The sequence below is a fragment of the Heloderma suspectum genome, chromosome 16 (genome assembly GCF_057233095.1).
Source record: "Heloderma suspectum isolate Gila_16-S chromosome 16, 16-S_ref, whole genome shotgun sequence".
NCBI lineage: Eukaryota > Metazoa > Chordata > Lepidosauria > Squamata > Helodermatidae > Heloderma > Heloderma suspectum.
The window spans coordinates 22040398-22066630 of NC_139473.1; the positions used below are offsets into that span (position 1 = coordinate 22040398).

At 47.0% G+C, this 26233-nt stretch overlaps 2 protein-coding genes across 15 annotated transcripts in view; one reads left to right on the forward strand and one right to left on the reverse strand.

Annotated features, from left to right (window-relative positions):
* MTMR4 (myotubularin related protein 4) overlaps window positions 1–23906 on the reverse strand; it is a 50785-nt gene extending 26879 nt beyond the window's left edge. Inside the window, exons 1-4 of one of the 14 annotated variants that reach the window (XM_084822505.1) lie at window positions 23792–23906; window positions 12286–12348; window positions 9927–9987; window positions 8029–8116 (exon numbers count right to left, since the gene is read on the reverse strand). In XM_084822505.1, the coding sequence (XP_084678631.1) occupies window positions 8029–8076 (48 nt within the window). In that variant the 5' untranslated portion in view covers window positions 8077–8116; window positions 9927–9987; window positions 12286–12348; window positions 23792–23906. The other 13 variants (XM_084822509.1, XM_084822496.1, XM_084822500.1 and 10 more) reach the window with 13 other exon arrangements.
* LOC146335077 (claudin-4-like) overlaps window positions 22958–26233 on the forward strand; it is a 93772-nt gene continuing 90496 nt past the window's right edge. Inside the window, exon 1 of the mRNA XM_084822525.1 lies at window positions 22958–23439. The gene's annotated coding sequence lies outside the window, so the exon portion shown is untranslated. The remainder of the gene's footprint in view (window positions 23440–26233) is intronic.

Genomic DNA, 26233 nt, shown 5'->3' on the forward strand with positions numbered 1-26233 from the left:
GTGCAATGCTGACAGGATCCCTTGGGAAGGGACCACAGCTGCACTGTGCTGTCACCAATTAAAAGTTCTCAGGGAGCAGGGCTGGGAAGAATGTCTGCCCAGCACCTTGACTAGCCATACTGGGCTGAATCAATAGTCTGACTCAGCATAAGGCAGCTTCATATGTTCATCTTGATGCATGACCCTAGCATATTAGACTAGGGCAGCCTTCTCCAACCTGGTGCCCTCCAGATGTGTTGAACTACAACTTCCATCATTCCCAGCCATCATGGCCATTGGGTGGCACATTGTACAGCAACATCATATGTCCATAGATTTCTATGCCAGATCTAAGACCCAGCTTCTTGCAGTAGTACTCAAGAAGAGCACAGGTAAAAGCAGTTTAAAGCGAACAAAGTCTTTTAGAGTAATAATTTGAAAGTGTTCAGGAGCATTAGGGCTTTTCCCCCCACTGAAAAATGTTTTGGCCACACAACAGAAGCAGCAAAGGAATCCATTTTAAGCCCAAGAGAAATTGATTTTGGAACATTTGATCCAATTAGTAACAGCTTTACCCTACTTCCCATCTAGTAATCACTGTGGTCTACCTTTAGACGCTGACAAAGACCAGAATTTCTAGGATGCATTAAAATTCTTTTTCTCCTTGAAAAATGACATCACCCCTCATTGGAATGCAACATGGAGACATCCAAGTTCACTAGTCACTTCTAAATATATCAAACTAAGCTTTTGCTCACTTTCAAACTTCACAATAGGAGCAATTTCACCTTTTATTAAACACTCGTTTTCTCTTCCCAATTGGGGGACGATGACAATGGAAGAGGCATTTAATAAGACAAGACAGGAAATAGGGGGAAATATTTCAGGAAAAGCTAGTTTTTTAAGAGATTGGGATCTGCTAGGCAACTGCAACCAAATGCTCAGTATTCACTGCTTCTCAAAGAAATGCTGTTCTTCAAAATTAGATAACTGGAGAATGGCAATTTTTGCTTTTTTAAAAAAGTAACTGCTCTCAGGAAGAACTTTGTAGCCCCTGATAAAGATGGCCCAAACTGTACTATTTTGACGGTGGCCTTGGTGCCAAGGAGACACCCTCTGAAGCTTCCCCCAGGATCTGTACACAGCTTTAAGCTGCCCAGTCAGTGAAATTCCTCCTTATAAGCAACTATCCAGCGTACTTTGTGTGGTGATTGTGCAAGCATGAGCAACCATGGATATACACACACCAAGAACACACAGTATGGCTGCCATGTATGTACTGTCAGTAGAAACGGGGTTGTCAGCATTATATATATATATATGTGTTCCAAGATGATGGTTGGAAGGCAATCCAGGCACCTAGAAAACCTGGCAAACCAAAGTGGTGGTTTAATGGGGAGGAAACTGCAAAATGTGAACATGGATAGCAAATTCTGTTGGAATTCAGCTTATTTCCCCAACCTAAGGCCTCTGGGATCAAACCTGAAAACTGGCCCTGTGACCTAAAATTTGATATTAGGGTTTTAAAAATTAACCAACTAGCACAAACCACTGAGCGTTGCCATTATCAAAAAGCGATCTCAATACCAGCAGCACTGAGTGTAAAATGCAAAGGACCTTATATGGAGGCAAAGGCGGCTCCCAGGCACTGGAGCTCAGCTCTGTTTGCTTGCGCCTTCCGTGACACTAAGAAGTAGCGATGGGATAACCCTCATGTATGTGCTTGTGAACACACGCTTCTGTTTTACTACAAGATGTAGTGACGGCCACCAATTTGGATGGCTTTAAAAGGGGGTTAAACAAATTCCTGGAGAAGGCTATCAATGGTTACTAGTCCTGATGGCTCTACGCTGCCTCCAGTATCAGATGCAGTAGATTTATGTATACAAGTTGCTGGGGAACATGGGTGGGAGGGTGCTGTTGCACTTGTATCCTGCTTGTGGGTTCCTGGCTGAGAGCTGGCTGGTGACTGTGTGAACAGAATGCTGGACTAGGTGGACTCTGGCTCTGATCCAGCAGGGCTCTTCTGTTCTTATGGAGATGGTCAGGCTCCTCTTGGTCCGCAACTAGACGTTGCACATAGACACCCCGCCACATGGGTCAAGGAAAGACACCTCATCATGCCCGCTGCCACAGCAGCTCACTCACCAAAGCGAATGTCACCGTTCCCCCTTCTTTTAAATTTCTCCTCAAACCTGCTGCTTCTATGAAGCATTTGGCACACACTCATCCCTTAATGCATCCTTCCCCAACGTGGTGCCCACCAGAAGCATTAGACTACCGATGGGGAAGGCTGCCCTTACGAAATGAAGTCTAGGCAACCTAGCTGAATTTGCTCATGTCCTTCACATTATCCTTCCTCAACCCCATCACCGAAATTTATGTGCTACGTTTATATCCTGCCTTTCTTCCATCATTGAACTCAAAGTGGCATATGGAAGGATCTCAGGTGGCCTCCTATCCAGGCCAGATCCAGACCTGCTGAACTTCATCATGCGCTTTCAGGCCAGGTCCCCTGAGGAATTTAGACTGCCAGCTCCTCAGAGCAGAGATGTGTCTTGCCCTCCGCCCCCCAATGTTATTCTGTAGAAACAGCACTCAATTAAAATGTAACATTGACAAGAGGTACAGGGCGATTCAAGCAATTCCTTCCCTAGCCCCACATCTGTGTGCACTCTACCACTGGACTAACCACTCATCATGTTTGCACACCTAACACCCCCTCCCCCACTACCAGCGAGGCATGGCATGTGCATGTATGCACTAACAGAGCCTCAGCCGGAGTACAGTCAGAGCAACTTGTAAAAATGCACAACTCTCAACTTGCACCACATGATGCTGGAAAGAGCTAACTAGCTCGGAGGCTGCTTCTACCAGCCCCCCCACCCCACCCCCAATACCTCACTTGCACATCTCTCCTTCTACCTCTGGGGCTAACCCAGCATTCTCTCCTTCTCAGAGAGAAGGTATGTTCTACCAGACTTCCTCACTGCCTTTTCCTCAGCAGGTCCCAGTCAGAATCGTAGGAGGACGCGCATGGAAGGCCAGAGGCTACGGAGCGCCATGCTGAGTAACTGCATGTCGAACTGCAGCAAACTGCTGCCCACCATGGATGGGGGGTGCCACTGTCTCTCAGATGAGGCCAGATTACTAGGGGTGTGAAGCAGGACACCCTCCCATTTCCTCCAAGCAACCAGACAGGAATCAGTGTCTTACTCTCCTGGTTTCAGCACCACGCCAGCAAGCACGGAGAGAGAGGGGGATTCTAACGCGAAGGCCTGGCCCTCTCTCAGGCAGCCATGTGGCTGTGATCCAACAAAGCAAAACGCAGATGCACCACAGCCACTAGAAAGAAGCAGGGACTTGCACTTGCAGGTCCTGGGGGATTTGTCCTGAGCATGTCCTGAACTGTGCAGGGTAACCCCAAGCTAAACAATGCTCCAGGGACAGGGAGCTAAGCTTCTGCCTCAGCATGCCTTGCCCACAGAGCTATGCTCAATGGGGTCTCTGCAAGGATTTTGCAACCCCAGCCAGAACAGTGACCTCTAACCTCCAGGTGAGGATGGGGCAAGTGCTCTGGGGAAGACCCAGGAGAATAACTGCAGGGTGAAAAACAGGAAGCACGCAGGATCAAGGTGAGGGAGGAAGATGGGGAAGGCGAGCCACTCCCCAAGCACCAGGCTGAGGGAGCCATAAATAAAAGGCCAATGTCTCCAAGCAGGCAACTGACACAATACGCTCCTTTCCCAGCTGCCCCTCACTTCAGACTGAGAAAGAAATGCAGACTGGAAAGCATCCTTGCATGCAGGCAGACAGCACAGAGAAGAAAAGGGGCGGGGGACAGAGAGAGGGAGAGCCCACTTACAAAGCAGTTGAGCATGGAACAGGAGACGCGGCCCGGAAGAGTCATGGTTGCATCCAGAGGCGGGCACTGGGCTGGGGGCACGCAAGTGGCATCGCTTCCTTCTGCCCCCTCCGGCACCAATGGCTCAGGCAGACACCGAGACAGGCAACCTCCCAAGCAGGGCTAGAGCATCTCTCTCGGCAGAGACGGGAGCAGGTGCGCTGGCTGCTTCAGCGGCTGCCGACAATGGAAGGGAGGGGAAGGCGGGTGGAGGAGGAGGAGGAGGAGAGACTCCTCCTCCCTCGGATGGAAGCAAGACAAGGCTCTGCCATGCCAAGGACTCCCTGACAGCCAGCACAGAAAATGGAGTCACCGGTTCAGCCGGCCAGGAGCATCCAGGGCTCCGCAAGCCCTGTCCTCCTTTCCGCAAGCCCTGTCTTCCTTTGTCGTGGGGCTATGGCCCACAACCGTTTCGTCTGAATCAGAGCAGCTGCTCAGGCCGGCATGTGCCGGAATGCCCAGGAACAATAGCAGCATCTGCCACTTTGCTTTGTGTGTTCCAGCGGGAGGAAGACCCACTCAGGATTCAGCTCAGAGCCCACGTTCACACAGAGGGATGGGAATCCTGCTGGCTGAGCCCTGTGAGAGCAAAAGGGACACGGCGCCTGTCAGCTCTGCTGCATAGCCACTGAGGCCTGCATTCTCCTCTGGCTGGGAGCCAAAGAATATATAGCTGACATCTCAGAAACTCCCCCCAAGGCGTGACACAATGCACTCACGACACAGCCATGTAGGGAGGACGTCCTGCTAGATCTCAGTCTGGTCCTGAGCTGGACTTCCAAAAGAAAAGGCCACTCAGAGAAGAAAAGAAAATTCCCTCGGGGTGCTGCACCAACTGTATCAGAAGGGTTCTCAGCTGGTCAAAGCTGAGGAAACAGCTGGCTAACCCCCACCGCAGATGCAGGGCCAAGAGAGGCTTCAGCTTGGAAATTCACTGTGTCACAAACTCAGGGACAAGCAGAGTGCTGAATTGGTCCACCAGAACAAAATACTTTCCAAGGGGGCAGAGATAAGGAAACTGCCCCACTGATTCCTCCCGAAAGGGCAATCATCCTGATTCCTGGACCTATGAAGATACGTTTGAGGGTGGGGGGTGGGAGTATCACAGAGGATCTCAAACCTCTTAGAATCATACGATTTGGAAGGGACCTCAAAATTCCTCTAGTCCACCCTGCTGCTGATGTAGGAAATCTGCAGCTACAGCATCCCTGACAGGTGGCCATCCAGCCTCTGCCTGAAAACCTCTAAGGAGAGTCAATGATGGGGACACACCTCACACTTCTGAAGGCCAACATGCGATTATCACTTTTTAAAAAATGTATCGGGACTTCTAGCTCACCCCATTGCAAGTGCTCCAGTGGGTTGCAACTTAAAAATACGTAAGAATAACCAAAATAAAATGCTTATTTAAACCCCACCTAATTAACGTTTAACTTTAGCCAAAGCATGCCCAAATTGCTCCTGCACAGGGAAGTCTGCAGACCACTGGGAGGAATTTGCAGCAGGCGCTATTAAGCGCTGTCTTATGTTAGAACTTCAGCAGAAGGTCGAGGTTTTACTAAACAACTTGAGGCTTCTGCTGACAAGTGTGGGAAGATGCTGGGTTTGCCCTGGTTCTCTCTCTTTCTCCCTGAGTTCCTTGCTGGATAACAGTTTGGTAATGTTTGTTTGGGGAGGGCCATAGCTCAGTGGCAGATCATTGCTTTAGGTGCAGAAGGTCCCATATTCAATCCCCTGCATCTCCAGGTAGGAAGGGCTGAGAAAGCCCCCCTCTGCTGCCAGTCAGTCGACAATACTGGGTTAGATGCGCGAGTGGTCTGACTTGGTATGAGGCGGCTGCCAATATTTCTACTGTTCTGGAACTACTATTCTATGTCTAACACATATGTCATGCTAGTCTTTTATGAATTGCGAGCATTGGTTATTTTAATGTTATAAACTGGGGATGCAAAATAAATTTAACAGTATAAATAGTGTACCTAGGTCAAACAAGGCAGTAGAATGGAACAACAACTGACACAAGTTGGCAAATATAATTACACACACACACAATTCTGAGGCACCAGTGGCAGAAAGTTGCCCTGTACTTTGGCACTCAGCTGTGTGGGACTTCTCCTGCACCATGCGTCCCATGTAATCACAGGACACTGTCACAAATATATGGGCTGGGCCTGGCTGTTCACGCAAATCTCCCTCCCTGCCCTTTCACAGATGTGTCTGTGGCAGTAATTCACTTCCAGTTCCCATTTGCAGTCCATGTGCGTCCCCAGGAGCAGACCCCAGAAGATGTGCGCATGATTATAAGGCAGAACAGAAAGGGCTTCCTATGCTACCTCATTGGGCCCAGGGGCAACCATGAAGTGGCCGGGCTTCTTCTCGGCAATTAGCACATTGGAGACATCATCCCCTGACCATTTTTGCCTACTGACATCTTTGTTAGAACTTTGCAGGGTGGGTTAGGTGACTTAAATCACTGATTGGAATCAGCAAGAAAAGGGGGTGGTTTAAATCAGTGATTAAAATCAAGTTCCCCATTGAAATGGAACAATTGTACAAATCTGACCACTAAACTGTGTTAATTTACAGTTAGGTAGAGTAGTACTTACACTACTTCATTCTAACAAGCAGGCTTTCATGGTCTCATGGTATGTATTTTTCATGCCTGACTTTTTAACCTATAGGTTGTTTAAACCATGGGTTGTTGTTACATGTCAACCCAGAACTATGGATTGTTTATGGGTTCTTTTACCAGGCTACAGAGGCGGCAGGCAAGAGCAGTAAAAAACAACAACAGCCCCACAACCCAGCCACTCTACTTGCCAGTACTACAGACTGCCACTCAAACCCTGGGTAGGGCAGTAAACCATGGGTTAAATAAACTATAGGCTAGCATTATATGTGAACCAGGTATATGTTACCTTCCAAAATGATAAGAGAAATGTAATATTTTAAAAATTAAAAAATATTTAAAATCCAATTTTAAAAATTTAAATACAATACAAAACATTGATTTTTATCCATCCAGGAACTTTGGGTGAGGAGGAACACACACTCTTAAATTTTGCCATGATTTAAGATTAACGAGAAAGAAAAGGCCTAAAACCTATGGAAATATCCATTAAAGGCACCTTAATTTTGATGAACTTACACCATTGTCACCAATGGCAACTTCAGAGAACCCCGTACACAAGCAATAAAAATTACAACTGTGTCCTGAGAATTTTGCTCTAAAAAAAAAAAATAAAATAAAATAAAATCTTCACTAGTCCTTAGAGAAAAGATCCAATCCTCACTGGGAAGGAAAACATCATTGTGACAACTGATCAAGATTCAAGACTCTTTCTTAAGGGAAATAAGAGATCAGGAAAGAACTGGAAATTTTCACAAACAAGGAACAGTACCATAATAATCTGGAAAGCCAAATAACTGTTTCTGGCCTTTATGGGATGCTGGCTCCACCAATTGTCCTCCTGTATGTGACAGCCCTTCCAGTATCTGAAGAGTACATCAAGTCCTCTCTCAGTCCCCTCTTCTCCAGGATAAGCATATCCGGTTCCTCCAACCTATCCTCATAGGAGTTGTCCATAACCCTGAGTATCTTTTTCGCCCTCCTCTCAACCGTGGCAGTTTGTCTTAATTTAACTCCGATCTACCTCCTCTTTGCCTGCCAATTCTCACTGCAAGCACCCCCAGCTCCTCACAGCTGCCTTTAAATAATCCCCCCACCCCCAGGCTCTGAGACCTGAAACAAGCCTCATGGGGGGCGATATGTGCAGGCGATAATGGGTGGGTGCTGGAAGGGTTAAGCACTCACCTCCTGCTTGATAGAGCTCACCTTCAAACACCTCTATCCCGCACAAGCATATCCGCAAACTTTGGGAACATACGGTTAATATGTCTGTTCGCCCTGACCTATGTTCAAGTACGCAGTTTGCCTTGACTATGTTCAAGTACCCCTGAGAGAGTGGCCTGCGTTGGACAAATCAACCCAGCACGGTGCTTAAGACACCTGGCACAGAAGATGAACTACAAGAGAACAAGCATCACATCACAAAAAAGCCCTCATCTTGGCACCCAGGCCTCGGGCCCCATTACTGTATATTTCAGTTTGTCTGAAAGCACACACGTTCCTGTCAAGCACAAACCAAGGCCGTTTTGCGAAACATTGTTCCAAAGGCTCTGACACAACACATTCCTACTTCAAAGGTTTCTCTCCGCCAGTCAACAGCAAACCTATATCGTGGAAGAGAAATATATGGGTGCATCAGCATTTCAAACGCCTGCCTGTGTTTCCACCTGTGGTGGGAAGTTCTTGTAGTCCCAGAAGAATTCACACTATGACAGCCTTCCCCAACCTGATGCTCTCCAGCTGTGTTAGACTGCAAGTCTGATCATTCCCATGCTGGCTGGGAATGATGGGACTTGCAGTCCAACACAGCTGGAGAGCATCAGGTTGGGGAAGGCTGCACTATAGCATTGTTTCCAGGGAAGGTGAAGATCTTCCTACAGAAGATCGGACCAATCCTTCCAGCCAAGAAACATCTTCAAATGGCTCACTGGGGTTCCCAGCTCACCTACCGGAGTTTCTTTATCTGGAGATGCCAGGGACTGGACCTGGGACTGCACCGCAAAAAGCACATGCTCCTCCCCTCCTGCCTTGGCACTTAAGCTGGGATCAATGTCCCTTGCAGAGGCAAGGAAACCTGGGCCTCTCCTTCCAGCTGTGTCTCTTAAGAATATAATAATAATTTACTAGGCCCCTATAAATTAGATTAAGTGCTATGCAAACTGATAAAAGGAGCCCTGTCCTCAAGTTTACAATCTAAAGGGCTCCTTCTAAAATTCCTGGGCTGGCAGCTCCCTCTTATCTGCTCTCCACTACTTACTGGTCTCTCCCTGCACCAGTCTTGTCTGTAAAAAACAGACTGTAAGCCACATCCCTTCCCTATGGCCATGTCTGCACGTGATGGTAAGCCAGAGTTGCTGAGAATTCTGGCTTACCGTGAGTGGGAAAGTGTGTTAGCACATGCTACTTGGTCACCCCCACTTAGCTCCTGCTAGCAGGAGCAGCTAAACAAACCAGGGAGCCTCCATCCACGGCTTGTTTTCCGTTATGTCCAAACCGGTATCTTTGGTGTGTTCCTCTCCAAATAAGACAGAATCTTAAGCCAGCGTTTGTTCTTGCCTCTAGATTCTGGGTTGTTTGGGAAGGAACTAGGCAGAGATCCCAGTTTGAACTTAACAGGAAACAAACCATGGACTGAGGTTCCCCGGTTTGTTTAGCAGAAGAAACCAAGCAAGAGTGATGAATAGCAATTCCGGCTTACTGTGACCTCTGCACTGGGCCTATGCCTCCAGTACACTCTGACTTGTTTTAAACAACCCATGAATTGGCGGGGCTCTGTGAGAACGAGCGAGCATGCTCCCTTCCACCCATTCACCACTTTCACTTTGTATCCACTTTCCAAACAACCCAAGAATGCCCCAGTGACATCCAAATCCAGCACTCTGGGTTGTTGAGGGTTAAACAACCCAGAGTTTTAACCCAACAACAAACCATAGGATCAAACTCTGGGTTGCTTAACCCTCAACAAACCAGAGTTCTGGATTCAGATGCCACGACTAACAACCTAGGAATGGGGTTGTTCCTGGGTTGTTTAGCAAAGCAAATGCAAAGTGGAAGTGCTGAGCAGGGAGGCACTGCACCTGTGCTTCATCCTGGTAACCCATAGGTTAAATGACCCATGAGTTCTTGTTATGTGCGAACTGGGCCGGTGACTGCCACATAAATGCAAGTAGCAAGCAAGCAGCTCAGAAACTTCCTATCCAAAGAGAAGCACACCACAGCTGCTTCAATTCTGCAATGCATGATCATGTATTAGTTCCTCCTTAGCCCTCTGACAGCACGTTCCTTTCCTATCCCTTTAGGCACTGCTGCAGAAACCAAACATGCACACAAGCATGGAACCAGGAGTCTCTAGCTGCAGCAGCGAGCTCAGAGCAGAGTGAGATGAAGACAAGACAGGACAGAAAGATCACTCACCATAGTTGTTCTGTGGGTGCTAGCCCCCTCTGTTCTCTCTCTGGAGCTGCTCACAATCCACCTATGGGGGAGGGGGGGGAAGGAAGCCTGTGTCAGAACTGGATACACTGGACCCAATCAGAAGCAACACTGTTTTGAGGGTGCTGTCACCAAAGCCTCCTTCAAGAGGACTTCTCCACCACCACCCCTTAAAGGCCAAATTGTGGGAATGCTATGAAGCTGTCATGCAACATTGCACCCAGACTAAATACCAAAACTGTCCAGGAAGGCATAGAGAGAGGGAGTGAATGGTTAAAGTCCTCCCTCTTTTATAAATGACAAAGGTGACAGAACAAAGTACACAAATCTACCCCTAGAGTGTGCTTCAACTCCTGACTGTCATTCAGAAACATAAAAGGAGAGAAGGCTAAACATGAAGTTTAGCAGAGCAAGGAAGGCTGGGGTTCTGTTTCAGTTCCTTGCTGTCAGCCAGCTAAGAGGAAGCAGCCACAGAGATGAGCACAAACACATCTTTGTCACCAATCTGGACTTTTTACACTAGGCACAACTAGAGCGTCTCTAGGAGTTAAGGAAAGATCATTCTCCCTTATAGAAAGACATTCTATCTGTCTCTCAAATATGTAAAAATGTTTTATCTTTTGGTGTGCTTCTGGACAAGGCTTTTATCTTGCCACTGCCTTGCCTCATTCACAGAATTTTTCTGGTGTATGTGTGTGTGTGTCCAGATGTCGTTGTCATGTTCCACTAGTAACCCTGTTCCCACCGCTTCTTCTGCCCTTTTTTCTTACAGCAAAAAATTCATTCTGGAGAAAAAGATGGAGTAGCTGCACAAAGCCTTCTCACTGGTAGCACTAGGAGCCCTTGACCTGGAAGCAACCTTAGCCACAATCCAATGTGATGAAGAGATTCGTTGCCTCTTTCCATGCCACCCTCTCCCCTCCCGCCTGGGGCTCACTCCTCCATAACTCAGGCTGACCAAGCCCAGCCTTCCCCAACCTCCAGATGTTTTGGATTACAACTCCCAGAATTTCTGACCACTGACCATGCTGGCCAGGGCTGACAGAAGTTGAAGTCCAAAACATTCGGAGGGCATGAGGTTGGGGATGGCTGATCCAGCCAAGAAGCCATGAGGCATGGGATGGAGGAAAACTCCCCTCCTTTCGTGTCCACCCGCATCCCAGGCAGGCCAACCAGACCTCTACAGGTGAACAAGCAGGGGCAGTTCCTGGTTCTCCATATCTACGTAGTGGGCCATTTTACAGCCATGAACATAATTTCATATTCTAGCAGTGCAACATAGGGATGAAGCTGGACGTTCTGAGGGACTGCATTTCTAAACCCATGCACACTTTCTTATAAAAGGATGCATCATTATTATATTCAGTATCAAGACAGAGGGAAGCGTATGGCTCAGAACAACAGCAATACAAGATAAAAGCATCTTCACAGGAAACATAATTCATTTATGGAATTTGTGGCTGCAAGATGTCATGAAGAGCAAAAGCTTAGGGCACCATCCTATGCATGTTTAGACAGAAAAAGTCCTACAATTCCCAACATTCCCCAGTCAGCATGCTGGGAGTTGTAGGACTTTTTTCTGTCTAAACATGCATAGGACTGTGTCCTTAGATGGCTTGAACACGGGACAAGACACGTTTATGGAAGAGACATCTACAGTTGTGATCAGCCATGACGGCTAAAGGGAACTTCCACATTCAGAAATAGTGGACCTTTGAATACTGGAGGAGAAATGACAGGTGAGAACGATTTCTGCCTTCATGTCCTGCGGGTGGGTTTCTCAGGGGCATCTGGTTGGCCACTGACGATAAGAGATGCAGTCCAATGTGTCTGGAAGGCACCAGCTTGGGGAAAGCCACTCCAATGGTCTCAGGATATGGTTATGATGCAGCCGCTTTGCTGAAGCTCAGCAGGTCTGATTCTGGTCAAGGCTGGGGGGAGGGGGGAGAAATTGCCTGGGGACCCCACTTGCCCCACCTTGAGTTCCAATGTGGAAGAAAGGCAGGATGCAAATGTAATCAGTAAAACATAAATAGCATAGCCATTGTGAAATTAATGGGATTACTCTGGAGTCAGTGGGGATGCGAGTTACAGTTGTGAATTTTCCCAACAGAGTATTCTGCCTTGCTGATACCTATGTTCAAACAGGACTGTGGACCCATAATATGAAGCGTTAACTGTTTGCGGTTAGTGGGCTGGGCTGGGAAGAGGGGGGGATGGGAGTGTTTTGGGACAAACTAGGAGAATTCACAGTGCTGTTTGGGACAGACTTTGAAGAATGTATACGTTTTTGTGTGGTAAATTGCAAAGCAGCACTGAAGTCATAAGTAATTAAAAATACCTTGCAAAGTTTTAGTTCTTCCCCATTCGCAAGCGCCTGAGTGTACTGGAAAATGACATTTTCCTGAGGGGAGAAGAAAAGAAAACTAAATAGAAATTGGGGGGGGGGACGGACAAAAACAACATCTCTCTCTTTGCACCTTCCCAAAATGCGATGGCATCATGATTCCACGCCAGCACTGCCCAATCTTGAGCAGCTTCTACTATCCTGGGCAAATAAGAATTGGGTGACATGGCTTGTAAATTGCCCTAGATCCAATTGTGATCACGGGTTAAATATTCCAAGTAAAATAAAACAGAGAAGATCCTCTCCCAGGGCAATTTGAGTAAGGCTTACTTACTTGTAGTACAATTCTATTACATGTCTACTCAGAAGCAAGTCCCACCGAGTTCACTAGGGCTTACTCCCAGGTAAACGGATAAAGGATTGCAGCCTTGGAGTCCTCTGGGCAGAAAGTTGGCATATAAATGTTCTAAATGAACAGAAACATCTCCAGGTTCAACAATCGTCTTGGCCTGTTCTGGGCAGGTGGGGCCCCTCCCCTCCCCTCCCCTCCCCTCCCCTCCCCATCCTCACACACATTACTGACATTCTCTCTCTCTCTCACACACGCGCTCGCACCCTTCCCCTACACTGGCACTGGCCTACCCAACCAAATCGTGCTCCTACCAGTCTGCCAAATGGCTGCTTGGTGGGCTGGCTGGAGCACAATTTAAAGCGGGAAGTAAAATTTGGCTGCTGAAGATGGTGGTGGGGGGGGGGAAATCAGACAAGTACTTATAAAACATGCAGATGGCAAGTGCCATCTTAACTGAGACATTCCTTCATCTGTGAGTGGAGAGCGAAAGGCACTTCTAAGGTGATGCTTACAGTGATGCATTTCTTTTTTTCCTTTTTTTAAAGGTGTATTTTTTCTGGGAAAATCATTTTTCCCATATGCAGATGCAATCAGTCAACCCAATCCATACAATTAGGCTGCAATCCTGCATCCACTGAACCCAATTAAGTCTAGTCGAACACAGTGGCACACACTTTTGAGTAGACATGTATAGGATTGCCCTGGTAGTCAACAACTATGCTTTAATCAGGCAGCAATACAAAGTCACAGCAAGGTGTAGAGTGAGGTGACAAGCCAAGGCTGGTGCCACATTAGGCATAGCTGAAAAGTGTCCCCATTCCCACTTTCACCAGGTACAAAGGACAACGAGGGTCTCTCCTTTTGCTGTCACCCAGACAGGAGATAAGCCACCCTTCCCCAATCTGGTGCCCTCCAGATGTGTTGGACTGCAACTCCCATCATTCCCTGCCAGGCCATGCTGGTTGAGAATGATGGGTGTTGCAGTCCAACACATCTGGAGGGCACCAGAATGGGGAAGGTTAAGATAAGCTGTGTCTCTTGCTGAAATGTCCTTTTCTACTGAATTACTGCAGGTGAAAGACCCCTCTCCTTCTGTGCACCTGCCCACCCCCCACTCTGCCCCCATGTATGTCTCTTGCAGAAGGCATCATTTGCCAGCCACAGCACTGGTAACCAAAGCAAGTGCTTGTGCAACCTGAAGATGAGAGAGGTGTGTAGCCCAAACTGAGCAGTTCAACATGTAAGAACTGTCAGGGTGACCCTGAGGAAGAGGTTTTCGTTTTTAATATTTGAAACATGTCAGGAACCAAATACACAATTAAGGCATTCTTCTTTCCCCCCATAATCCTACGTTTGGGAGACTTTGTTGACAGCAAAAATAAATAAATGAAATTTTAAAAATTCCTGCTAAGCATTTCAGTTCTATGAACTTTCTTCCTTCTGTCCTTCATTTTGCTATAATTAAGTAAAACTGAGTGTGTGTGTATGGGGGGTGGGGCGGAATCAAACAACAGTTGAAACGAAAAGCTGCAGAACCAGAATGTATTGAGCAACCGGACACTATTTCTCATGATTTCAATGTGGATTGTGGGTGGTCCCTGCACTGGAGATAATAACTGTTCCTCATTCGGGGCCACAGCAACTGTTTTCTGGTCATGCCTTGATACTTTAGCAAATGTTAGAGTTGAGAACAGTTTTCAAGTACCAGCTCCCCTCTATCAGGATGCTGGCTTGTTTTGGGTTTTTTTTTTTTTTTTACATTCCTTTATCCTGAGCTCTCATCTTGTTAACCTAAACCTTCTCTGCATGTGCAATACAGCCTTCCTTCCCCAAGCTGTTGGCCTCCAGATGCTGCAAGCATCAACTCCCATCAACTCTAGCCAGCATGGCTAATGGTCAGGAATGCTGGGAGTTGTCGTCTAAAACATCTGGAGGGCACCAGGTGGGGGAAGGCTAATGTAATATGTAAAACCCTTCCATTTCATAAGACTATAGCAGCAATCCTGATGTATCAAAGAGTCAATCTAGTCTAGTATCCTGCTTTACACAGTAGTCAGCCAGGTGCATCCAAGACGCCCACAAGTGGGGCACAAAGGCATCAGTCCTTACTTGCTGTTGCTGCCTGGCAACGGGTACTCAAGAGATATAGTGCCTCTGAACACGGAGGTTCCATAATGCCATCATGGCTAATAGCCACAGACTAGCTTTCCCCAATCTGGTGCTCTCCAGATGGTTTGGGCTTCAACTCCCATCAGCCCCAGCCAGTATGGCCAATGATCAGGAATGCTAGGAGTTACCTTCAAAAACATCTAGAGGGCACCAGGTTGGGGGAAGCCATCATAAACAGACCTCTAAGCCCTTTCTAAAGGTGTCTAAACTAGTGCCTATCAGCACATTTTGCAGTAGTGAATCCCGCAAATTCCCTATGTGCTGTTAAAAATGTCTATCCACTTTCTCTACATCATGCATAATTCCACAAACCTCTATCATGTTGCTTCTTAGTCAGCCTTTTTCTTTTTCTAAACTAAAAAGCCCCAAATACTTTTGCCTTTCCTCTCAGGAAAGCAGTACCACCCCCTGGGTCATTTTGGTTGCCCCTTTTCCAGCTCCACAATATCCTTTTTGAGATATGGCTTGCCTGATAAGAGCTGACAGGCTGCAACCTGGAGATTTCCTTCCCCCACCAGATGTGTTGGACTACAGCCCCCAGCATCCCCAGCCACCATGCCATGAAAATTGCAGTCCAACACATCTGGAGGGCACTCAGGTTGCTCTATACCTTTAAAATCTGCTGTCAAATGACTGACCCCTAGGCAGCCCTAGTTTCTCTCTATTTTACCCCTGGTTTATTTATTTATGTTATTATTAACATCCATATACCACCTTATCTCCTAAAAAACCATCAAGGTGGGGTACAACAATTTAAAACAATAACAATAAAAACAGCAAAAACATTAAAACTACACATTTTAAAAGGCTAAACTGAAAAGACATGTCTTTACACACTTTCTAAAGGCCAAGGGAGTGGGGGCCAATCGTAGTTCTTGAGGGAGCGCATTCCATAGTTTGGGAGCAACACAGGAGAAAGCCGTTTCACACATGCCCGACAGACAGGCTTCTGTCTGGTGCCCTCAAAAGGACCTCTCCTGCAGTTCGTAGTATTTGGACAAATTCAAAGTGAGGCAGGCAGTCCCTTGGTTAGCCAGGTCCTAAGCCATTTAGGACTTTAAAGGTTAAGACCAACACATTGAATTGAGCCCAGAAGCCAACTGGCAACCAGTCCAGGTCTTTAAGGACAGGTATAATATCGTCTCGATACCATAGAACAGTTAGCAGCCTAATTGCTCAACCCCTCCTGGGCCTGCTGTATGGAGCAAGACTCCCAGTATACCATACAGATGTGGAGAGAATAGGAAGGGGGAAACAGGCAGGATTGCCCCATCTCCAGATTCGGTGGCAGATAAAAAGGTACAGAAAGAATCTCCAGACTGTAGCCCAAAATTCACGTATCTGATAGAACCAAGGTTGGCCTACAAGTGACTATGCCACACTGAGCCATGTAGCTTCTAACGTGCCACAGCACTGCTTATCTTCACAGCCTATCATGTGTCCAGGTATGTGTGGATGATAAAACTAGCTGTGCTAGAAACGTTTATGGAGTCATTTGCAAGGCCGCTCAACAAAGATTAGGCAGCCATTTGTTACACTCAGAAAGATTTGCTATGTTCCACTCAAGAAGGAATGCCATCAAGCTGAAATCACCAAGGATTCGAAGGAAAACTATGACAGAGATAGATAGATAGATAGATAGATAGATAGATAGATAGATAGATAGGAAGGAAGGAAGGAAGGAAGGATATCTGGCTGGGTAAATAAAGTTGTAAATTCCTCTTTGAGGGAGGGGAAAGTAGCTGCCTCTTTAATTAGGCCACACCTGAAGCAACCTAACTTAGACTGAGATGAAAACTATAGGCTGGTTGCCCATCTCTCCTTCCTGGGCAAGGTGCTTGAACGAGTGGCTGCAAGGCAGGGCAGGCACTCTTGGGTGAAACTGATTTTCTAGTTCTGTTTCAAGCCTGGTTTTGGAAAAGAAACTGCCTTGGTCACCCTCTGGGATGACCTATGCTGAGAGAGGGAGATTGGGTGTGCAACCCTATTGGTTCTCCTGGACCTCTCAGAGGCTTTTGATACCATTGACCATGCAATCCTTCAGCAGAGGCTGACTGAGTTGGGATGGGGCGGGGGGTGGAGAGAGACAGACTGTATTGCAGTGATTCCGCTCCTACTTGGATAGCTGATTCCAGAAGGTGGTGCTCGGGGATTACTGTTCTGCCCCATGGCAGTTCTGCTATGAAGTTACTCAGGGCTCTATTTTATCCCCCATGCTTTTCAACATCGACATCAGAGATGGGGAACTTGTGGCCCTCCAGATGTTGTTGGACTGCAACTCCCATCAGTCCTAGCCGTCATAACCAATGGTGAAGGATGATAGGAGTTCCAGTCCAACAGCATCTGGAGGGCCACAAGTTGCCTACCCCTGATCTACATGAAACCACTGGGAGAAATTATCTGGGGATGAGGTGTCACCAATATGCAGATAACATCCAGCTCTACTTCTCTTTTCATCTAATACAGGTGAGGCAGTTGATGTTCTGACCCAGTGCATGGCCAGGGTAAATGACTGGATGAGGGCCAATGAACTGTGACTCAACCCAGACAAGACAGAGATACTGGTTGTGGGTGGCTTGTCAGTTAAGTGGTAGTCAACCCATTCTGGAGGGGACTGCAATCCCCTTAAAGGATCAGGTTTGTAGTTTGGGGGTGCTCTTGGATCCATCGTTATTACAACAGGCACAAGTGACCTCAGCAGCTCAAAGCACCTTTTATCAGTTCAGGTGGATATATCACCTATGTCCCTACCTGAAGAGAGATAGCCTTGTGAAAGTTATTCACACTCTATTCCCCCCCCCGCCCCCAATTTGGATTATTCCAATGTGTTCAACATAGGGTGGCCTTTGAAAATGGTCCAGACACTCCAGTTATTTATTTCATTTCTAATCCACCCAATAACTAAAGTTTTCTGGGTGGATTATTACAAACAGTTAAAAAACTAAAATGCCATAGAACAGTTAAACATATAAAAATACAAATATTTAACAGAATAAAATACAATATAATACAAAACAATAAACAGCACAGGAATTGAAAAAACAGCCATAAAAATCTAGAATTAGTTAGTCCCAAACAGGGTGGCTACAGTGTTAACTGGGACTGGCCAATATAATCGTATTATGCCAGTACTTTGCATCTGCACTGGCTTCCACTGTTTCCAGGCCCAATTCAAAACGCTGGTTTTAACTCTAAACAGTTTGTGACCAGGTTACTTAAATGAGCGTCTACTCCCATATCTACCTACCTAAAGTAATCTTCGGAGGTCTTCCTCCAGGTGCCACTGAGCTACAAGAGAAAGGTCTTTCAGTTGTGGCATCTTGTCTATGGAATGCCCTCCCCAAAGAGGATTGTCTGGCACCCACGCCATAGTCTTTAAGCCGTCAGGTCAAGTCCTTTTTATTTTCCCAAGCATTTAAAAATTGCTTTTAGTGCTTTTATATCTTCACACTGTTTTACTGCGCTGCTGGTTTTACTTTGGTTTCACATGACACATTGTTTTTATCCTTTGCTGCTGGTATTATCTTGGTTTTATTATGTGCGGTTTTATCACTGTTTGTTGGTTGTATTTTGTTTTTAATTTAATTGCACATTCTCTGGAATGCTTAATCTGCTTAGTTGTCATTTGCCTTCTAGTTATTGTGTTTGATTATTTTAACATTTACAGCACAATCATTGACAGAGCGCTTCGGCTATTGGGAAGTATAGAAATGAAATAAATAAAATAAATGTCTACTCAATTAAATCCCACTGAATTCAATGAGGCCTACTCCCAGATAAATGGCTATAGCTGCTTTGGGAGAGTCATGTAAGTGGGAAAAGCAGATTATAAATGCTAAATACAACACAAAATGTAGAAGAAAACTGTATTGGGGAGGGGAAAGTGATTTCAAAAGTTTAAATATTTAAAAGGTGGTGTCCAAAACAAAGAACAAAGATCATAGAATCATAGGGAAGTACTAGTTTCCCTCTACTCAGCACTGGTTAGGCCTCATCTGGAGTACCGTGTCCAGTTCTGGGCACCACACTTGAAGAAGGATGCAGACAAACTGGAGGGTTCAGAGGAGGGCAACAAGGATGATCAGGGGACTGAAAACAAAGCCCTATGAGGAGAGACTGAAAGAACTGGGCATGTTTAGCCTGGAGAAGAAAAGACTGAGGGGAGATAGGATAGCGCTCTTCAAGTCCTTGAAAGGTTGTCCCAGAGAGGAAGGCCAGGATCTCTTCTCGATCATCCCAGAGTGCAGGACATGGAATAATGGGCTCAAGTTACAGGAAGCCAGATTCTGGCTGAACATCAGGAAAAACTTCCTGACTGTAAGAGCAATACGACAATGGAACCAATTACCTAGGGAGGTAGTGGGCTCTTCCACCCTGGAGGCGTTCAAGATGAGGCTGGATAGCCATCTGTCAGGGATGCTCTGACCTGGATTCCTGCATTGAGCAGGGGGTTGGACTCGATGGCCTTGTAGGCCCCTTCCAACCCTATTATTCTATGATTCTATGAACTATGCATAAGGCTTGTTTTATGCACAAAGTACCAAGTCCTGGATACTGGCTGAACATCCACACTCAGACATGGAGCATGCAAAGGCGGAGGAGCCGTCCAGCACATGCAGGTTGCTTTCACCTTACCAAGGAGTAACCACAATCACACAAATGCACACACCCATTTGGGATTAGGACAAGAAAGGGCTGTCCAGAAACTTAGTGTGTAATGAACAGCACAGCCTTGCCCAGAGATATGGACAAGACAAGGGATTGATGATGACACTAAGAAGTGAGGCTAGGACAAGGAAGAGTCAGATGGCAGCAGAGGGTCAGATAAGGCAAGATTAGGATGACTCAGGAGGTTTTGCTAAGCAACTGGAAACTGAGATGAAGCCTTAGAACGTGGAATAAATTACAGAAGGATAGCTGTGTAAGTCTCTTACAATAAACATGCACAAAGAATCCGGTGGCACCTTAAAAACTAATGGATCTATTGCGGCAAAAGGTTTTGTGGATTACTTCTTAAGATGCACATGATGTGGAATAGTAATAACTGGAAATTGCACCAGATGGCCCACTCACGACCTTCCAATCCTCCAGTTCTTTGGTTCTTGCAGTAAGGAGTATCCCTCAATGTTCATGAGAAGCCTTTCCCTCACAAGGCAATAAACACAGCCAGCCCGTGGCATACATCAGAGCTTAGAGGGAAGGACTCCAGGCACTTCTCATTTTAGAAATTAAGCACTGCATTCTGCACACACCCACACAGAGTCAGACCAAGCCCTAGAATGTTTTGAATGTTACAGAATCAGATCTGGAATGCATGAAGTAACAGTACCCATAAAGAAAATGAAAGCACCTCTTAGAACAGCCTTCCCCAACCTGGTGCCCACAGCAACTCCCATAATTCCTAGCCAACATGGCCTTGCTGGCTGGGAATGATGGGAATAGCTTTCCAACACTTCTGGAGGACACCAGGTTGGGGGAGGCTTTCTTAGAATATGATTTCCCTGAATCACCCCTAGGTAGCCAACCATACAAAACTCACCTCCCTTGTGCCTCAGGAACTGTAGACATGTGGCATGTCTGGATACTGCTGTTTTTAGGCATTAAGCACCTACAAATGCATGTTCTGAAGGAGTCAACCTTGGCCTCTCTGTTTCATATTAGATAGCTCAACTCTTGAGTGTATTTAACAGAGTGAAAGATAAATTACCTCACACAGTGTACAGTGCATCCCCTTCCCAGACACCTACGTCTGGGTGTGAGGAAGAGAGGGCAGTGGGAGTACTTTCGAGTCCTCTTGTTCTGAAAGTAAGCGCCTAGTCCACAACACCCTCATCACGCTCTATGGCCCTCATCAAGCTAAGGTCCATAATTCATCGGAGCTATGGTCCTGGGGAGGCATCATGGCTCAGTAGCACAGCAGATGCTTTGCGAGTCAAAGGTCCTAGGTTCACACCCTGGCATCTCCAGTTAAAAGGGCCAGGAAGCAGATGACGTAAAAGACTCTCTTTCTTAAAAGATCCTGGAGAGCCACTCAGAGCAGCAGTGGGCTAGATGTACAAATAATCTGACAAATGGTCTACAGGCAGCTTCCTGTAATGTCAAAGCATCAGCTCAACCCTGCAACTTGCAAAGAGAAGTCTTCCAACACATGCAGAATACAGACATCAGGTATGCCACCTATTGTACTCAGATGTGCATGCATTTTTCAGGACTTGTTTATCAAAAATACACACAATCAACAATTGGGAAACGTCCATGATCATATGTATTTTAAAATAACGCTTATAGAAAAAAGATATGCCTGTGCAACTCTCACATGACATGGTATTCTTGTATTTGTAGTTGGGGAGTTTCTGTGACCTCAAGCATTTTCCCTTCTAGGACTCATGACAGAGCAGGGCTCGTAGCTCAGAGGTACATAAACTTCAGGGCATGTCTCAATTTAAAAGTGAAGTGCACATGGGGCATGCATGCACCTTTGACTATATCAACCTGCTTTCTGAGCATATGCAGAGCATCTTTCAGCACTCTGTCCTTTCTTCCTTTTTGAGATTTGGTAGGGGTTCAAGCTCAAGTGGGCAAGCTCTGGAGTCTGTCTTGTTTGAAAGATGCAGCACTGAGCACATGCATTCACATGGATGGCCACGACCAATTTCTCACAAAACAGCAGTGCAGGAGGACATAAACTTGTTTAATGGACTCACAAACTGGAAATGTGTTGGACTCACACTGCTGAATGTTCCTGCAGGCAAAAATAAAAAGTTCTCTGAACACAGAATACTATCCTCATGTCATGGAGAAGGCAGGCCTTCATGGTGATATGCCAGCTTTCTATTTTTATCTATTCAACTGTAAGTAGGGCTGTCACCCATGAATAAGCCCCACTAAGCACAGTAGGACTGACTTCCTTTCAAACAAAAATCCTTAGGATCGCTGCTTTAATCAACTAATGCTGAAATCTTATATACACTTAACTGGGAGTTAAGCCCACTTAAGTCAGTGGGACTTACCTTTGTAAGGGCGCAATCCTATGCATGTTTAGGCAGAAAAAAGCCCTACAACTCCCAATTGTAGGCTTTTTTCTGTCTAAACGTGTATAGGGTTACACCCTAAGGGTGCAATCCTATAGAAATAGCTGTCAGCCTCTGTACTTGAAGTCTGACAACTATCCAATGCAGGGCAGCCAGAGCACAGAGGCAATCCTTGCCTCCATGCTCTGGCCGGCCTGCATTTCTGCTAGACACGCAATTTCGCCTGTCTAGCAGGGGAGTTCAGAGCGGGATGCTGCGTGGCGCATAGGAAGCTGCATAATGCGGCTCCCACGGGCTCCTCCCCTCCCTGCACCCCCGTCTCAGAGTGTGGAGATGCGGCCAGTGCAGAGAGAACTGCGCCAGCTCCGAAGTCAGAACCCAGGAACCAAAAAATGTGATGTCCCCCAGAGGTGTCTAGAGGATATAGGATTGCTAGCTAAGTCTGCTTCAATATGCATATAAATAAAGCTGTTCAGAAGAAAACAGTATTTGTTTTTAGACAGGACATATACACATCACAGCAGGCACCATCTTAGAAGAGGCATCCCTGCCTGCATAAGAGCAAAGAACGATGCCTCTTCTTAAGAATTTCCATAGTCTTGTGGCACCTTAAAGACTAACGAATTTATTCTAGGACTAGCTTTCATGGATACTGTCTGCTTTATTTGCCAGCTGTACTTTTTATATACTTACAAATAATTAACATTTAGTTGCTGCCTGATCAATGGGGGCTGCCTTTGGAGCCAACCAAAAAGTTTTTAATTGATTATTCTCACTGATTAACCAGCTAAAACTTGCAGCCCTGGTTGTAAGCTATTATTTTAAATAGTAAAAACATCCTTCAGTGTTTCAACCAAAGGCTGTATATTTAAACACAGAAAACCAAACAAATGAAATGCAAGTCAACCTGCGTATGTGCAAAGCACTGTATTAAACCTTGGCACTTATTCTTTGTGATTTTGGGTACACACACGTGTGTTGGGGGCATCTTCCAGGCCAAAGGAAGCATGGGGGAAAGACCACTTGCTTTTTTCTCTCTTTCCTCCCCTTCCCTTTTTCCTCTTGTGTCATGTGTTTTTAAGATTGTAAACCTGCAGGCAGGAACTATCATGTTTTTACTGACGGTACATAAACCACTCCTAGGAGCCTTTATGAGTGAGATAAAAATGTTTTAAATAAATACGGAAGGATCCTCCCCCTTGTTTTAAGAAATGACACTAGAAACTGCACTGGGAGGGCATGAGAAACGCAGGGAGGCCTACACTCAAAAGCACTCTGCACACCTAATCAAAAGAGAAAAGTTTTATTGACTGGTGAGAACATGGCCTGTGAGCCAGCAACCCCCTCAGCACGTGCAGAACGCCTTCTGCCAACTCTGCGGGGATGTGGTGAGGCTCATAGCTTCCCTGGACTTCTCCCCGATCCATGCCCAGGACTGCGTGACAAATATGATTTTTTAATCGTAAGCCCCCGAGCGTGTGCAGAGCGCCTTCTGCCAACACTGTGGGGACGTTGCGAAGGGCACGGCATCCCTGGACTCTTCCCCGTCTCGTGGCTAAGGCGGACAGCAGTCGGCGGCAAGCGTCAATTTTAAAGGTAAGCCCCCGAGCGTGTGCAGAGCGCCTTCTGCCAACTCTGTCGGGACGCTGCGCGGGGCACGGCCTTCCTGCATTCCTCCCCGTCTCGTGCCGAGTCCTGAGTGACAAATACTAATGCTTCTGATAACCCCCTGAGCATGTGCAGAGCGCCCTCCGCAGGGGCGCTGTGTGCGCGCGCAGGGGCGCGGCCGGAGTCCGGAGGGCGTGGCCTCCGGGCTCCTCCCCCTCTCGCCCCCGGCAGCGTCCGCGGGAGCCGCCGGGCTGGGCCGGGCCTGCCCCTGAGGGCCGCAGGCCTGGCGCCGCCGCACGCAGGGGCGCCCTGGGGCGGGCGCGCGCGCGGGGTCCCTCACCTGCGCTGCTGCTCCTCCTCCGCCGCCGCCTCCCGCTGACGGCGCGGCTCCCACCTCAGGCGCCGCGTGCAGCGCCCGCCCACCCGCTTCGCCGCGCCCGCCCGCCGGCAGCCAATCCGCGCCCGCTGCGCAGAGCCAATCCGGGGGCAGGCGCCGCCCCGCCTGAGGGCGACCGCGCCCCTCGCGCGCCGCTCCGATTGGCCCCCGCGCCTGCCAATCGCCCCGCTCCGGCGCTCGATGACGAGACGAGGAGGAAGGCGTGGAGGCGTAAGGGGGGGAAGGGCGGGTCCCGGCGGCCAATGAGAAATCACAGCGCGTCCTTCATGCCAGCCAATCCAGAGAAGGGACAGAGAGGGGGAAAAAAGAAGCGCCCACGTCCGCTCAGCGCTGTCAAAAGGGGAAGGGGGATGGGAAGCGCCTGTTGATTGGCTGTCGAGAGAGGCGCGCCTGGCGGGCTCGGTGGAGAGGCGATTCCAGGCTCTCCTCACCCCTCTAGCCCCGCCCCCCACTACGCCTCCATTTCACCCCAATCGAAAGGCGAGGCGGGGCGTTGGCTGGTCTGGGCCAATCAGAGCCTGCGGAGTGCTGTGGGCGGAGTCAGTTGGCTCCTTGGTCACCTCTGTCCGCGCCTTCCCGGGCGGGGCTCTTGCTCTTTTGCATAATTAACACACCGCTTTAGTATTGGGCATTAATATCGAGAAACAAGGGCAGCCTTGAGGGGAGGGGGGAGAGCAGAGTCTGTGCAGTGCATTCGTTATATTAATGTTGCATGAGCTAATAATGATAAATGACAGCAATTAATGCTGCAGTGATTAATAATTATTAATATTAATAATTATAGTAGTTAATACTTAACAATTTTAGTGTAGTAGTTTATTATTATAGTAATTAATGTGCCATGTGTACCTACATATTTGTGTGAAATTTGCTTACTATTTGTAGTATAAACCATCATAGATGTTAAATACGCTGATATTCATTATGCTGGCATTGTTGGAACAATGTCAATGTTGTTGTTGAAGTAATAATTAGGAATTTTAGGTAAATTCAGAAACTTAAGGTACAATCCTATGTGTGTTTAGACAGAAAAAAAAAGTCCTACAACTCCCAGCATCCCCTAGCCATGCTGGTAGGAGAATGCTGGGAGTTGTAGGATTTCTTTCCTGCCTAAACATGCCTGGGATTGTGCCATTATCTGCTATCTGCCTGCCTTTCTTATTTCAAATCTCAGCTGCATCTTTCCTCATTTCCCCTTTTTAATTTTTCCTTGGCTCTCCTGGTTCGCCTTTATGAGCTTCCAAGGGCAATGGACTCTTCCTTCCTTTCTTTTAAAAATCTCGTTAAATTCTTCTTGAAAACTGAATCTTCTTAAACAACCATATCAAGTTACAAATGCAAGGAAGACCTATCGGATCCCTAAGAGTCATAAAAATGAGATAGTGTCAGTCATGTGTGTGTGGGGGAGGGGATTGCTGCAAAAAAGAGGGGAGAAGGCTTGGCACAGATAATTACATGGCAACAGCAGGGCCAGGAACATGAAGAAATTGCTGGAACACCCCCTTCTGTTGTTGCAGCGCCCCCAGTACACTTTGCCTGGTGAGCCAATATATGGCAACTAGTTAGTTTTGTTTATTCCAATCCTGATGAGAAGCCTTCTGTAATAATACCCATCACTTGAGACATGAAAACACACTGGTGGTGCTGGCTGGGAATGATGGGAGTTGCATGAGGTTGGTGAAGGCTGCACTACGTCAAAAAGCATCGTGCAGCGATTCCATTTTTCCCTCCTTAACCTTCGCTTATGTGGGGGGAAAGAAGACAGAAGCAGCGGTGGGAAAACACGGAGCAGTTACAAATGGAAGACGACGATGTGTGGACGCTCCATAACATTCCAGGCACAATAAATGCCTCATCTGGAAGCACGTTCAGCATGAGGCAGATTCATAATACTTATATAACTCTTACCCCGAATTAATGCATGTGAGCAAGGCCTCCGTTCTAAAATCGCAACTATAAAAGTCGCAAAGGCTGGCATGTTACGCCAATGTAGTCAACCTTATTAGTGCTTTGTTGGCACCTCTTTTTTCCCCAACAGGATCCTCAACTTTAACAGTTATCGAGCAGGCAGGTACATCCTGGTCCTCTCCATGCTAGGAATTTGGCTGGTGCAGATGGGTGAGAATTTCATTTGTTTGTTTTTTTAAATAAAAATTTACCAAAATTCACAAGGGTCTTTGGATTTGGGAGAGAAAGAATGTGAGATTTTAACCATTTGAATACAGGAGGAAGTGAAACTGATAGATTCACCCGAGCCAACTTCACTGGCTCCTGGCCCATTTCCAGGCCCAATTTAAAGTGCAGATTCTGACTTTTAAAGCCCTTCGAGGCTTGGGACCCTGTGGTCTCTGAAGGATCAGCGCTTTCCATATGGACCTGCCTGAG